The 16932-nt window shown below is 40.7% G+C and overlaps 1 protein-coding gene across 2 annotated transcripts in view; it reads right to left on the bottom strand.

The window, feature by feature from the left end:
• Positions 1 to 234: 234 nt before the first annotated feature.
• clec16a (C-type lectin domain containing 16A) overlaps positions 235 to 16932 on the bottom strand; it is a 138613-nt gene continuing 121915 nt past the window's right edge. For both annotated transcript variants that reach the window (XM_061981606.1, XM_061981607.1), the window contains exons 20-23: positions 15616 to 15820; positions 9294 to 9464; positions 9090 to 9227; positions 235 to 4646 (exon numbers count right to left, since the gene is read on the bottom strand). In XM_061981606.1, the coding sequence (XP_061837590.1) occupies positions 4222 to 4646; positions 9090 to 9227; positions 9294 to 9464; positions 15616 to 15820 (939 nt within the window). In that variant the 3' untranslated portion in view covers positions 235 to 4221. The remainder of the gene's footprint in view (positions 4647 to 9089; positions 9228 to 9293; positions 9465 to 15615; positions 15821 to 16932) is intronic.

Here is a 16932-nt window from a genome sequence, read left to right as displayed (position 1 = left end):
ACACATAATTTAATGTACAAAAATATCTGTTTGCAAAATTCAAACGCAAAAACTTCAGTTCCAATAATTTTTTACACTGATTTTTTTTCACTTAATTTCTAGGGTGAATTTATACACACTTGTATTTTTACAGACTGAATTTTTTAGCGCAGAATTTTTTTACACTGTATTTTCACAAACTGAATTTTCAAACACGATTGTAGCTGAGATAGGCTCCAGCACCCCCCGAGCGGTAGAAAATGGATGGATGGATGGATGGATAATTTAATGTAAAAAAAATCAGTTCACAAAATTCAAACGCAAAAAATTCAGTTCCAATATGTTTTTTACTCAGAATTTTTTTCACTGAATTTTAAGGCTGAATTTTTCCACACTTCTATTTTTTACACCGACTTTTTTAGCACTGAATTTTTGAAACCCTGTATTTGAACAAATTGATATAAAAAAAAAATCTATTTGCAAAATTCAAACGCAAAAAATTCAGTTCCAATAATTTTTTACTTAATTTTAAAGGGGGAATTTTTACACACTGAATTTTTGAGCGCTGAATATTTTTTTACACTGTATTTTCACAAACTGACTTTTTAAATACATAATTTCATGTAAAAAAAATCAGTTCACAAAATTCTAACAAAAAATTCAGTTCCAATAATTTTTTACACAGAATTTTTTCACTGAATTTTAAGGCAGATTTTTACACACTTGTATTTTTACACACTGATTTTTTTTTTTACACTGAATTTTTTTTACACTGACTTTTTGAAACACTGTAAACACATAATTGAATATAAAAAAAAATCAGTTCCATCAATCCAGTGTGAAAAAAAGCTTTGGTAATGCGAGATACCAATGAACCTTCCTCGCTGACGTTCGATAAGAGAAAAGACGCACCTCAATGGAATGATGTGGCCATCCTCTCAGTCGTTGGTCTTCCACAGCAGGAAGGAAACACTGAATCATCAAATCTGGCGTGACTGCTTGCTCGCGTGTCTTCCATTCTGACTCCAACACATGATTCTCATCACACACATGATTTTATCCAGGCAGGCCTGCAAGCTGAACGCGTGAGAACCAAGCAGATGAAAGTGAAACCAAAGATGTCCGTGTGTGTTTGAACGCCTCCAAAGGTCAACGGCCATTAATCGTCCCACTGGGGTGAGTTTTTCCTTGCCCTTATGTGGGCTCTGTACCGAGGATGTCGTTGTGGCTTGTGCAGCCCTTTGAGACACTTGTGATTTAGGGCTATATAAATAAACATTGATTGATTGATTGATAATTAGGAGGATCAATTCAAGATGGGCGCTGTCATTATTCACTTGGAAGAGGAGCGATCGCATGAATGAGACGTCACGCACTAATGTCGTCACTTGTGAGCCAGTGAGTCGGATTATTTGTTGTATTTTAATTCAATCGTGAAATATATCGGTTGTCAATAACAAATTGTGCACATATTCGTAGTCCGGAATTAAAAACGCAAATTCCAATGATTTTTTTTCATGACGTTGTTGCTACTCTGTAGGGGTGCGCAAAAAAAAATCGATTCGCCTCCGAATCGCGATTCCTACTCATCCCGATTCGGAATCAATTAATCATTTTCAATAATCGATTAAAAAAACATATTCAATTGTTCTTCTGAAATAAAAACCTGTTTTTAAAAATATGTTTTTAGACCATCTCCATGCAACCAGAAGTTGATTTTCTAACCTGTAACCTGTTTTGAAAAAGTGTACTATTATTATTATTATTATTACTACTACTACACCAAAAACACAATGCAAGAATCGGTTTGAATCGAGAATCGGTTTGAATCGAGAATCGATTCCGAATCAAATGGTTCGGTGCCCAAAGACTCACACTCCTACTTCACCAAAAAATACAATGCAAGAATCGATGTGAATCAAGAATCGGTTTGAATCGGGAATCGAATCATTCGGTGCCCAAAGACTCACACCCCTATTACACCAAAAATTACAATGCAAGAATCGGTTTGAATCGAGAATTGGTTTGAATTGAGATTCGATTCTGAATCAAATGGTTCAGTGCCCAAAGACTCACACCCCTACTAAACCCCAAAAAACAATGCAAGAAACGGTTTGAATCGAGAATCGGTTTGAATCAAGAATCGTTTCTGAATCGAATCATTCGGTGTCCAAAAACTCACACAAATTACTACACAAAAAATTACAATGCAAGAATCGGTTTGAATCGAATATCGGTTTGAATCAAGAATTGTTTCCGAATCGAATGGTTCGGTGCCCAAAGACTCACACCCCTATTACACCAAAAATTACAATGCAAGAATCGGTTTGAATCGAGAATTGGTTTGAATTGAGATTCGATTCTGAATCAAATGGTTCAGTGCCCAAAGACTCACACCCCTACTAAACCCCAAAAAACAATGCAAGAAACGGTTTGAATCGAGAATCGGTTTGAATCAAGAATCGTTTCTGAATCGAATCATTCGGTGTCCAAAAACTCACACAAATTACTACACAAAAAATTACAATGCAAGAATCGGTTTGAATCGAATATCGGTTTGAATCAAGAATTGTTTCCGAATCGAATGGTTCGGTGCCCAAAGACTCACACCCCTACTACTGGATTGTTCCACACGTGGCGGCCTACGTCACTTCCTTGACTCACGGGGATCGCGGCAGAGCTTCTGCGACGTCACACGCTGTGATACTTTATGATACTTTTTTTTTGTGTACATTTAAACAATAATGTCTATGAGTAGAGTTTGCAATTTGGCATTAATGTTGCATTGATTTCTTTGTAAAAAAAACAACAACCAAAAACATTGCTTATTTTGTCATTTGTTAGTGGACACGTTGGGGTTTTTGTACGGTCAGTTAGTAACAGTCGATTGTCACCATGGTGACGGTGATCATTTATTATTGAATATTGTTTGGTATTTAATGTTCGATATCACCGGTGTCAAATTCGAGGCCCCCCACATCAACTTATGTGGCCCCAGACGGCCTGAAAATAATGTGCGTCAGTAAAGTACTTCATCGTTCCTACTAAATATATTCCTTCTTTCAATTTTGACAGAAGAAATAATTTACTGCATCTTTTAAATTTTATTATTAACTGATCACAGAAAAATTATATACAGTATTATTTCTATTTTTGTAAAACATGAAATGCTGAAATATCTGCTTGTCATCCTGACCTATGATTTCACAGCAAGTTGTCCATTATTTTGTGCGGTAAAACAATCTAACAGTCAAATTTGTAAATTGCGTAACAGGCGATTATACATTTAGATTAAATCATATTTATTCACAGTTACAAGCTGCCCTCTGAAAGCAGTCAGAACTGTGATGTGGCCCTCAATAGAAACAAGTTTGACACCCTTATTTGTTATATTTTTATTAAAATATGATATTATTATATCATTTATAATATATAATTATATTATATAAATATATATATATAAATATATATATATATATATATATATATATATGTATGTATATATATAATTGTGTTATTGTTTTTTCCGCCAACATTAATTTCAAAGGTATTCTCGTGTGGCCGCCTGAAATGTTGTTTTCCTCAGTGCCATGCTGTGTCTTGTTAGTGTCAATGGTGTTGTTTGTGTTGAGTTCCATTTTTAAACTGATTTAGAACACTCTGCGTTGTAACTTTCCCGTGTATGAAAAGTGCTAAAAGAATCCAGTTTGGATTGGATTTGAAATAAAGATGACTAAAAAAAGAAAAGCATGGTACCAGTGACAGTGTGCACGATTGAGCACCAAAATATTGTGATGGTAAAATAAAGATGACAGGAAGTGACATGTTTGACAGGAAGTGACGTCGCCTTTGCGCATGTGTGGACCAATCGTGTAGTGCAGCTTAAGTTGTATTTTGTAATGCATACATTCATACATCCATGCCTACATTCTCCATAACCACACACACACACGCTACTAGTGCAGAAAAGGCTTGTGCAGCTGACAGTGTGTGTGTGTGTGTGTGTGTGTGTGTGTGTGTGTGTTTAGCATAGTAGAGAGTGACAGCACAAGTGGCGATGTGAACGTAAGACATAAAAATAGATCTTCTAAAACATCACATCTGGTCAGTTAAAAAAAAAAAGGCTGCTGGTTGGACGCGGCTAAAAAGTGTCCTGCATGACAATGAAGTCTGTGTGCTTTCTGTCATGTCTTCTGGTAAACACACGTCACACCCGACCTGTGTGTGTGTGTGTGTGTGTTGTTAGTCCAGTTCTGGAGAATCTGCTGAGTCTGCATCTTCTGTCTCATGGACAGTTTTTTCTTCCTGCTCAGCAGGTGAGCCGGTCCCCACAAAGACGTGCTCACCTGAAAAGTGTGTATCTTCTGTTTCCTCCTCTCTCCTCGCTCTCCCTTTGTCTTCCTCATCGCTCGCCTCGTCTAGTCTCTGGAGGAAGGGGAGGGTGGCGGGCTGGTGGGCGGCACAAGGGTGCAGGTCCGCAGGGGGCAGCAGGGTCAGCGAGTCCACGCTCAAGGTGTCGGCGCCGCCGTCCGTGAGGAGCGAGATGGTGGGCTGGGAGGCCGGGGTGAGGCTGGGAGCCAGGGCCGGGCCCTGGGCGGAGGAGGCCCCTTCCCCCCCTTCTCCGCACGATGACGGGGGAGGGGTGTGCTCCAAGAAGTTGCCGTCATCTGCAGGAACAAAATGAGGAAAGGTCAAATTTCTTAACACTTTAAAAAGTGTTACAAATAAGTCGTATTTTCTTTTTTTTTTTTTTTACTTTCAATGCTCTACATTTTTCAGACCTATCCATACATATTAACTTTTTATATATCTGTAATGTTTTGTTTTTACAGCCTTTAATATGTCAATAATTCATAATAACACTGGTTTTGATGCATTATTATTTTTGGAAAAACGGCAGTTTATTCCCATAAACTCACACTATTTAGACAAACTCATAAAAGTGTTACATATGATTTATTTTTAAACTTTAAACGTTTTATCCATAGATGTTAGGCGTTTATTATTTTTCATGTCTTTGTTTTATGCTCTTTTTGTAAAACAAACAAGAAAAACATAATTTTAATTATGAGAAAAGCAAAAAATATGTAATATTTCCAAAACTGGGTTGCAAAGTGGAATACTTTAGACGATGTGATAACAGCCTTAAAACGTCAATATATCATAACATGGGTTTTAATGCATTATTATATATTAGATTTAACACTTCACATTTTTCAACAGCTTCAGACCTATCCATAAACAGTTTTTATATATTTGCAAATGTTTTTTATTTTTATATTTTATGCTTTTTTGTCGCAATATCTTGGTTATTAATATGCAGGTAAATGGAGTGTTGCTGGAGTTTTTTTTTCTAAAGAGGGTTTTATAGGCAGAGTAGAAGAATCCCAATTACCTGCGTTGTCTACCGCCTCATGCTAGCAGTTTTTTACTGTTTAGAAGGCACAGAAAAGGGAAAGACGCGTGTGTTCTTGTCTCACATGAGTAGGACGCCTTGTGCTAGCAGTTTTTTACTATTTAGAAGGCACAGAAAAGGGAAAGATGTGTGCGTTCTTGTCTCACATGAGTAGGACGCCTTGTGCTAGCAGTTTTTTACTATTTAGAAGGCACAGAAAAGAGAAAGAGGCGTATTCTTGTCTCACATGAGTAGGACGCCTTGTCCTTGCAGTTTTTAAATCTTTAGAAGGCACAGAAAAGAGAAAGAGGCGTGTTCTTGCCTCACATAAAGATTGTAAAGAAGTGCATTTAATTGAAGTATTTCCAAATGTATTTATTACATCATTTAATTGTTGATTTGATCATTTCAAGGTTTAATTAATAATTTTCAGTTCAGTTTCAGTTTATTTCGAACATGCATATGATACAATGTAATGCATCACACAATTCCAGTTGTTTCATTACAGCACGTCCGAAAAGGAGTAGGAAGAAGCAGAGTTTATTTAATTCTTATTTAATTTTTTGTTTTCATTCATTATTTCAGAATTAAAATAATTATTTCATGATTTATTTAGTAATTTCATGAACATGTGTGTCAGCGCTTCATGGAAGTCCGCCCCCAACTGAAGAAAACACCATAAAACAAGAGACTCAACTGTGAAGCACTCAAATCCAAGCACTCTGTAGACCAGCTCAGAGCGCAGCTTGCAGAAAATTTGTCTGCAATCCCTGTTACCCACATGGACCCTGACATCAACACCTGCTGGAACTCCCTAAGGACTGCCATCCATCAGGCAGCATTGGAATCCCTTGGGTACACCAGGCGTAAACATCAGGACTGGTTTGACAACAGTGCACCGGATATCCATAAACTTCTCCAGGCAAAACACAAAGCCCATGCTGCTTACCTGGCCAACCCACAATCCATCACACTAAAGACTCGAATCTCTTCCATAAGAGCCGAAGTCCAGCGTACTCTCAGAGCCATGGAGAATGACTGGTAGATCAAGAAAGCCAGCGAGATCCAACTCTATGCTGACACCAACAATTCCCATGGATTTTATGATGCTGTCAAATCCAAAAATGATTCCCGGGCGCGGCCACCGCTGCTGCTCACTACTCCCCTCACCTCCCAGGGGGTGATCAAGGGTGATGGGTCAAATGCAGAGAATAATTTCGCCACACCTAGTGTGTGTGTGACAATCATTGGTACTTTAACTTTAATATATGGTCCACAGAGAAAAAACAACCCCAGTCAGATCGGCAGACGGAGTCACCCTCTATAAGGACACACCCCAGATCCTAAATAGATGGGCTGAACATTTCAACACTCTCCTTAACTCCGAAAATCCCTCTGACCAGGACATTTTCACCAATTTCCCAAATACTCCCCCTGTCGACCACCTGGACTCCCCGCCTACCTTTGCTGAGGTCTGAAAAGCCATCAAGGGCCTAAAAAACAACAAAAGCCCAGGCCCTGACGGTATCCCAGCTGAAGTGCTGAAGCTTGGTGGCTATCTCCTCACCCGCCGGCTTCACCAGTTGATTGACTCCATCTGGTCCTCTGAAGCCATCCCCCAGGAATGGAAGGATGCTGCTATAATAACCATCTTTAAGAGGAAAGGTGACAAAGCCGACTGTGGAAACAGCAGAGGAATTCCCTGCTCTCGGTTGCTGGGAAGGTTCTTGCCCGGGTCATGCTCTCTCGCTTAGTTACTCACATCTCTGAGAGCATCTTGGCTGAATCACAGTGTGGATTCAGAAGAGATCGTAGTACTACTGACATGATCTTTGTAGCCAGGCAGGTACAAGAAAAGTGCCGGGAACACCACCAGGATCTGTACATCGCCTTCATCGATCTGTCCAAGGTATTTGACACCGTAAACCGGAATCTCCTCTGGGACTTACTGGGAAGGCTGGGGATTCCGCCAAAGTTCCTCAACATCCTGAGACAACTTCATGATGGAATGCGAGCCTGTCTCCGCATTGGAGGCCAGCGATCCCCCTCTTTTAATGTGAAAGTCGGGGTCAGGCAGGGATGTGTCCTAGCCCCTGTCATATTCAACCTCTTTCTCTCAGCAGTCACTCTCCTCTCACACAAAGCTCTGGGAACCACACATGGCATCCACATACAGATCTGTCTGGACAACAGTCTCTTCAACATCCCGCGTCTCCAGGCCTTCACTAAAATTACAAAACAACAGATCCTAGAACTTCAGTATGCTGACGATTGTGATCTCCTTGCCCACACGCCAGACTCTCTACAACGTGCACTTAACGTGGTCTCATCCACGTACAGTGCCCTAGGACTCAAGGTCAACATTTCAAAAACACAGATCATTGCGCAACACTCTACCCACCAGTCAGAAGTGCCTGTCTCCAACATTGATGGCCAGCAGCTCACCATCGTTCCACATTTCACCTACCTCGGAAGCGTCCTGTCCCCCACCTGTAACATCGATAATGACATCCAGGTCCATGTTGGGTTAGCGTCTGCTGCCTTTGGTAGGCTCAAAACCAGGGTATTCCTGAACAGAAACCTGACAGTTTTCACCAAAGCAGCTGTATACAAAGCAGTGTGTCTGTCCACACTGCTATACAGTTCAGAAGCCTGGACCCCTTACCAAAGGCACGTCAGAGTCCTGGAGAGATACCACATCCGCTGCCTGCAACAAATTCTGGGTCTGACCTGGGAGGACAGGGTCCCACATGTGGATATTTATGACCGTACCCAAACACCCAGCATCCAAGTGTTCCTTGCGCAAAGACATCTGCGCTGGGTGGGGCATGTAATCCGCATGCCCGCCCAGAGGCTCCCCCGACAGATCCTCTACGGCCAACTCCAGGAAGGCTGTAGGTCTCCTGGGGGTCAGCGGAAAGGCTACAAGGACCACATAAAAACCCTCCTGAAGCGCTGTGCTATCCAGCCTTCCGCACTGGAAGTCTTGGCTGCTGATCGCCACACCTTGCACAACTGCAGTCACGCCGGCATTGCTCATCTCCAGGAGCAGACCACTGAGAGGAGAAAACAACAACGTATACAGCGACATAAGCGTGCTGCAGGGGCCCCCCTCTCAAGCGTGGACTACATCTGCCCCACATGTGGAAAACCATGTGGGTCGTGCATTGGACTGCACAGCCACATGCAATGGCATATACGAAACCCCCCTCAATAACCCATTACTGGAGCAAAGTCATCATCGTAATCGATGGACAGCCATAAGCAAAGTAAGCAAGAATTAACTTTTTTTCCCCGTCAAAGTCAGTCAGGGGGCGGGTCCTAACACCTGATTGGTTACTCAGCACTTCCACCTCCAGAGTTCCAAAGCAATCATTGACTTGAACGACTTTGACAGAGAAAATAAATTCATATTTTCATGAAATAATTAAACAATTAATTAAATCATGGAAACATTTAGTAAATGATAAAATCAATGATCAAATAATTAAATATATACAATAATCATGGGAATGATTAAATATATTTTACATAAAAAATATTAAAGACTTTCAACAACACATTCATTCACTTAATTCAAATTATAATAAATTAATGACACAATTAGGGAATTATTCAAATATTAATTGATGTATGTATTAATTGATTGTGCTGTAAATAATGATGTCCTATTTTAGTGTTTAGTCCCAGAAATAAGAACTTGCTTGGTGTGTACCTGTGGGGCTCTGAGCTGAAATAGAGCTGGCGGTGACAGAGTCGCATCTTCCTGTGCTGCCGCTCCCGCTGGTGGGCGTGGACGGCGAGGACAGAGGAGATGGGCTGTGTTGCGACACGCAGTGTGCTACGGCGAAGCCTGGGGAGGAGGCACGTGCACGTGAACACACCGTGAAAAACACGGGACGTTTCGGCCACAACTCACCTGGGACTTTGTCCACCGAGGCGAAGACGGCACGGCCGGCCGTGGGGTCATTGGGCGCTCGCCTGGACTGCTCGTAAAAGCGGAAAGGGAGCGCGCTGGGCGAGGCGTTGGCTGTCTGGGCGAAACCCAGCACTTCTGTGGTACTTGGCTGGACGGGCAGGTCCAACAGAGCTGAAGGGGGAAAAAGAAGCATGAGCGAAGGAAAAAAGCAGCCAGATTTCCACTTTCCATGCAGCCGGTTCTCATTGGGGTCATGTGGGCTGGAGCTCGGCCAATCACACACAAGCATTCAGAGCAGAGGTCTTTAACAGGCGGCTTGCCACACCCAGAGGTCCGCAGAGGTACTGCGTTGACCATATATGGTCATATCCACTGATTTAATCATTCCCGCATGGCTCGCTTGGAGCAAGTTTGGAAGAAAGCACGCCTCCGTGGTTGGATTTGACATTTGCAGGACTTATGAGGATCCCAAATACCCCAACAGCTGCCAATAAGTAAGAAAAGTTGGTTTTGCACAACAGGACCCCTTCAAGCCCTTGTAAATGTAAAATTTAATGTAACAAAAATTTATATTTTGACACTGTTGAGTTCCCCAACAGACGGTAAGAGACACACTTCTGCTTGCTTACAGGAAGTTGCTCTTTGTGTTACCGAGCTTGTTTGGTGTGCTCTGATTCTCGTGTCTGCACGGTGTTTAGTAGGACTGTGAATCTTTCAGCACCACACCATTCCATTCAATAAGTATTGATTCTCATTTCAGAATCAATACTTTTTTTTTTTATAACATTGGGTGCCAGTTCTACAAACCCCAAAACCAGTGAAGTTGGCATGTTTTTTAAATGGTAAAAAAAAAACAGAATACAATGATTTGCAAATCCCTTTCAACTTATATTCAGTTGAAGAGACTGCAAAGACAAGATATTTAATGTTCGAACCGAACTGTTATTTTTTGCAAATATTAGCTCATTTGGAATTTGATGCCTGCAACATGTTTAAAAAAAGCTGCCATAACTAGCAAAAAAAGACTGACAAGTTGAGGAATTACCTACATTCCTCCATAAAATAGATAAACAGATTTCTATATTACTTAAAAGAAAACTGGTTTTATTTAATAAAATTATACCTAAACATTTAATAAAGTCAAACACAAATAGGGCAACAAGATCCAAGTATCCAACACTTCTCTTTTGTAAAGTAAATCTGCACAGCAGATATAGATCATCTACATCAACAATATGATTTATCTGTAGACAGGACAGATTAAAAAAAAAAGTTGATATACATGCTGTAAGTACACATGTAATGCAGTAACATTCATAATAAAATGTAATGTATTTTGGTCATTTTATTTAACTTTTTTTTTTTTTTTTTGTCCTGTCCAGCTTCTCAGGCAAATCATATTGTTGATGTAGATGATCATATCGGCTGTACAAATTTACTTTACAAAAGAGAAGTGTGGGATACTCCTCTTGTTGCTTTATTTGTATTTGACTTTTATAAATGTATTTATATTATCATTTGGTGCAGCCAGGCCGGAGCAGGAGGGGATAGAAAGAGAAAAAGAGGAAGACAGAGGGGGAAATTGTGGGGACAAGAGGGGTATAAGACAGAGAGACAAAAACAGCAACCGCAAACACAACAACAACAACAATAGAAGCAAATGCAATATGTACAAATATCATGGTAAAAGTGATAGCAAAGAAGCAGTTAGTGAAATAAATAATAATACAGAAATGACAATGAGCATTATTACACTACAAATGGAGCAATACAAATACCAATAGAAATAGCGCTATAGATAATGAATAATAACAATTTACCTCTATTATCAACAATACAGTTAGTCAAATGCAACAATACACATACGTAATGATACCTAGACATACAAAGGTAAGCAGAAAAATGGAGGGGAAGAAATAGAAGGCAGTTATAGTAACCTTGTAGATTGTTATAATAACAATAGGATAAGCTTTGTCAGTGTGCCATGTGTTACCCAGTTTCCCCTAGGGTAACAACGTTAATATATGTTTGATGAAACGTGATTATATGCATGAGTGTATGTTCATGTACAGTATGTGTATATGTACAAACCCCGTTTCCATGTGAGTTGGGAAATTGTGTTAGATGTAAATATAAACGGAATACAATGCTTTGCAAATCCTTTTCAACCCATATTCAATTGAATGCACTACAAAGACAAGATATTTGATGTTCAAACTCATAAACTTTATTTATTTTTTGCAAATAATAATTAACTTAGAATTTCATGGCTGCAACACATGCCAAAGTAGTTGGGAAAGGGCATGTTCACCACTGTGTTACATCACCTTTTCTTTTAACAATACTCAATAAACGATTGGGAACTGAGGAAACTAATTGTTGAAGCTTTGAAAGTGGAATTCTTTACCATTCTTGTTTTATGTAGAGCTTCAATCGTTCAACAGTCCGGGGTCTCCGCTGTCGTATTTTACGCTTCATAATGCGCCACACATTTTTGATGGGAGACAGGTCTGGACTGCAGGCGAGTCAGGAAAGTACCCGCACTCTTTTTTTACGAAGCCACACTGTTGTAACACGTGCTGAATGTGGCTTGGCATTGTCTTGCTGAAATAAGCAGGGGCGTCCATGAAAAAGACGGCACTTAGATGGCAGCATATGTTGTTCCAAAACCTGTATGTACCTTTCAGTATTAATGGTGCCTTCACAGACGTGTAAGTTACCCATGCCTTGGGCATTAATGCACCCCCATACCATCACAGATGCTGGCTTTTGAACTTTGCTTCGATAACAGTCTGGATGGTTCGCTTCCCCTTTGGTCCGGATGACACGATGTCGAATATTTCCAAAAACAATTTGAAATGTGGACTCGTCAGACCACAGAACACTTTTCCAGTTTGCATCAGTCCGTCTTAGATGATCTCGGGCCCAGAGAAGCCGGCTGCGTTTCTGGATGTTGTTGATAAATGGCTTTCGCTTTGCATAGTAGAGCTTTAACTTGCACTTACAGATGTAGCGACCAACTGTATTTAGTGACAGTGGTTTTCTGAAGTGTTCCTGAGCCCATGTGGTGATATCCTTTAGAGATTGATGTCGGTTTTTGATACAGTGCCGTCTGAGGGATCGAAGGTCACGGTCATTCAATGTTGGTTTCCGGCCATGCCGCTTACGTGGAGTGATTTCTCCAGATTCTCTGAACCTTTTGATGATATTATGGACCGTAGATGTTGAAATCCCTAAATTTCTTGCAATTCCACTTTGAGAAACGTTATTCTTAAACTGTTTGACTATTTGCTCACGCAGTTGTGGACAAAGGGGTGTACCTCGCCCCATCCTTTCTTGTGAAAGCATTTTTTGGGAAGCTGTTTTTATACCCAATCATGGCACCCACCTGTTCCCAATTAGCCTGCACACCTGTGGGATGTACCAAATAAGTGTTTGATGAGCATTTCTAAACTTTATCAGTATTTATTGTCACCTTTCCCAACTTTTTTGTCACGTGTTGCTGCCATCAAATTCTAAAGTTAATGATTATTTGCAAAAAGTTTATCAGTTTAACATCAAATATGTTGTCGTTGTAGCATATTCAACTGAATATGGGTTGAAAAGGATTTGCAAATCATTGTATTCCGTTTATATTTACATCTAACACAATTTCCCAACTCATATGGAAACGGGGTTTGTTTGTTTGTACAGTGAATGTATATGTACAGTATGTGTATATGTATGTTTGTACAGTCAATGTACGATTGTTTCCTTTGTTTTGCTCCGGCCCAAAATAGAACAAGCACATTGTGAAAATGTACATATCACAAGAAATCGTCTTGAAAAAACACTTCAAGTTGGTTGAAAATTCTGAGGAAAGAATTGGTGGGTTCAAAAACACAATGAACTCAGACTTTGTCTCAGTGTATCTACAAAGCAGTTCAACTTCAAGTCGCAGCCCACCTAGGATTGAACAAAAAACTAAATAAAGCATAAATAAAAATGTGTCTATGTATCAACAACCTCGTTTGTCATTTCCACTGTTCAACTTCTAACATGTGGCTTGGCATTGTCTTGCTGAAATGAGCAGGGGCGTCCATGATAACGTTGCTTGGATGGCAACATATGTTGCTCCAAAACCTGTATGTACCTTTCAGCATTAATGGTGCCTTCACTGATGTGTAAGTTACGCATGCCTTAATAATAATAATAATAACTGGGATTTATATAGCGCTTTTCTAAGTACCCAAAGTCGCTTTACATGTAGAACCCATCATTCATTCACACCTGGTGGTGGTAAGCTACTTTCATAGCCACAGCTGCCCTGGGGTAGACTGACGGAAGCGTGGCTGCAATTTGCGCTAACGGCCCCTCCGACCACCACCTATCATTCATCATTCAATTCACCGGTGTGAGTGGCACCGGGGGCAAAGGGTGAAGTGTCCCGCCCAAGGACACAACGGCAGCGATTTTTGGATGGTAAGAGGCAGGGAGCAACCTGCAACCCTCAGGTTTCTGGCACGGTTGCTCTACTCACTACGCCATGCCTTGGGCAGTAATACACCCCCATACCATCACAGATGCTGGCTTTTGAACTTTGCGCCTATAACAATCCGGATGGTTCTTTTTCTCTTTGTTCCAGAGGACACAACGTCCATAGTTTCCAAAAACAATTTGCAATGTGGACTCGTCAGACCACAGAACACTTTTCCACTTTGCATCAGTCCATCTGAGATGAGCTCGGGCCCAGCGAAGCCGGCAGAATTTCTGGATGTTGTTGATAAATGGCTTTCGCTTTGCATAGTAGAGTTTTAACTTGCACTTACAGCTGTAGCGACAAACTGTAGTTACTGACTGTGGTTTTCTGAAGTGTTCCTGAGCCCATGTGGTGATATCCTTTACACACTGATGTGGCTTTTTGATGCAGTACAGCCTGAGGGATCGAAGGTCTGTAATATCATTGCTTACATGCAGTGATTTCTCCAGATTCTCTGAACCTTTTGATGATATTACGGACGTTAGATGGTGAAATCCCTAAATTGGAAGTGAAGTGAAGTGAATTATATTTATATAGCGCTTTTCTCTAGTGACTCAAAGCGCTTTTACATAGTGAAACCCCATATCTAAGTTACATTTAAACCAGTGTGGGTGGCACTGGGAGCAGGTGGGTAAAGTGTCTTGCCCAAGGACACAACGGCAGTAACTAGGATGGAAGCGGGGATCGAACCTGGAACCCTCAATTTGCTGGAACGCCCACTCTACCAACCGAGCTATACCGCCCCACACAATTCCTTGCTATAGGTCGTTGAGAAATGTTGTTCTTAAACTGTTGGACAATTTGCTTATGCATTTGTTGACAAAGTGGTGACCCTCGCCCTATCCTTGTTTGTGAATGACTGAGCATTTCATGAAAGCTACTTTTATACCCAATCATGGCACTCACCTGTTGCCAATCAGCCTGTTCACCTGTGGGATGTTCCAAATAAGTGTTTGATGAGCATTCCTCAACTTTCTCAGTCTTTTTTGCCACTTGTGCCAGCTTTTTTGAAACATGTTGCAGGCATCAAATTCCAAATAAGCTAATATTTGCAAAAAATAACAACGTTTTCCAGTTCGAACATTAAATATCTTGTCTTTGCAGTCTATTCAATTGAATATACCGGTAAGTAGAAAAGGATTTGCAAATCATTGTATTCTGTTTTTATTTACCATTAACACAACCTGCCAACTTCACTGGTTTTGTATATCAATGTGCAGTGTTACCAATTATTTATTTTACTCCTGTTTGTTTTACGTCGGGTCAAGTGGGAAGAGTTGCAGCCCCGCTTTACCGTGTACCTCTTGCTTGGTATAAACTATTTGCTTGCCTAACATAATTGCTGTAGCCACACCCAGTGGACACATTTAGAAATGCAGCTCTATTTTACACTTAGCAAACACATTTCGCAGGCCGGATTGCACCTGTTGGCGGGCCTGATCATGCCTGTGGGCCGCATGTTTGACAACCCTGCTTTAGGTTAAGAGGGACAATCGGTAGGAAATGGATGGACGGTTATTTTGCACTATTTTTCAACCAAAAAAAAAGAAATAGATTGTTGTATTATTTTGTTAATATTGCTACATTGTGTAGAAAAATCCATTTGATTCTAAATATATTCACGATCAATTAAAATAATCCAAAAAGTAGTGTCGGTAATTACAACAACTGGACTATTGCCAGCATAATTTGCAATATCACCGTTACTGCTTAGACAGTTGGACCTGCCTTCATTTACAGTAAGTCATCAAGTGTCCTTTCACTTTTGGTGCGCCACACCCCGTGACCGCCGTGTATCCTCACCTGCAATCCTTTGCATTTTCATGCGCCTGGCCTGGATGCGACCTTTCGCCAGCCTCTGCTTGGCAATGATGCAGCGGATGTGGTCGGCGAAGATGAAGTTGGCCTGCAGGATGGGCAGCGGCTTGGCGTGAGGGTTGGAGCTGGGCTTGTGGATCACGATGTTCAACGCTCTGCTGTCGTCTTCCACGCCAGACACCTGCATGTCCTGGTGGGGCGAGGGGGAGGGGAGATAAAGGAGTTCAATATAAGGGCATAAAAAGTGAGTCAAGGTGAGAGTGAAAGAGAAAGCATCGCTATGGAGGCTCATTTGTCTCTTTATCACCAAAGCCTTTTTTGACACTGAATTTGTGTAACTGTATTTTTTGCGTTTGAATTTTGTGAACTGAATTTCTTTCACGTCAAATTATGCTGACAATTTCATTGATAAATTCATCCATCCATTTTCTACTGCTTATTCCCTTCGGGGTCGCGGGGGGCACTGGAGCCTATTTCAGCTAAAATCGGGCAGAAGGCGGGGTACACCCTGGACAAGTCGCCACCCCATCGCACGGCCAACACAGATTGACAGACAACATTCACACTCACATTCACACACTAGGGTCGATTTAGTGTTGCCAATCAACCTATCCCCAAGTGCATGTCTTTGGAAGTGGGAGGAAGCCGGAGTACCCGGAGGGAACCCACGCAGTCATGGGGAGAACATACAAACTCCACACAGAAACATCCCGAGCCCGGGATTGAACTCAAGACTACTCAGGACTTTCGTATTGTGAGGAAGATGCACTAACCCCTCTTCCACCGTGCTGAAAATATTCAGTGTAAAACAAAATCAGTGTAAAAAAATCTGTGTATAAAGAAATCAGTGTAAAAAAAATCAGTGTGTAAAAGATTCAGTGTATAAAAAAATGTGTGTAAAAAAAGTCTAAAAAAACCAGTGTATAAAAAGCCAGTGTAAAAGAAAATGTGTGCAAAAAAAATCAGTGCAAAAAAAGTGTGTATAAAAATCAGTCTAAAAAGATTCAGTGTAAAAAATAGTGTAAACAAATCTGTGTAAAGAAATTCAGTGCATAAAAAAATCAGTCTAAAAAAAATTCACTGTATAAAAAAAGTATTGTAAAAAATGGCATTGTATAAAAAAATTCAGTGTATAAAATTCTGTTTCTAACCATTGGAATCATTTCTATAGTTTGAAAATATCCAGCAGGCCGCATTGAATTGTGAATTATGTTGTATCACGCCCAGGTAGTCCAGTTAACTGCCTTTGTTATGCTGTTTTGCAAGACCCGTGTCACGTGACTTGACACCTCTTTGGCTGCT

This window comes from Nerophis lumbriciformis, linkage group LG24, assembly GCF_033978685.3.
Source record: "Nerophis lumbriciformis linkage group LG24, RoL_Nlum_v2.1, whole genome shotgun sequence".
In the NCBI taxonomy this organism is placed as follows: domain Eukaryota; kingdom Metazoa; phylum Chordata; class Actinopteri; order Syngnathiformes; family Syngnathidae; genus Nerophis; species Nerophis lumbriciformis.
The sequence above is the reverse complement of the archived record's forward strand: the minus strand, read 5'-3'. Positions and strand labels throughout refer to the sequence as shown.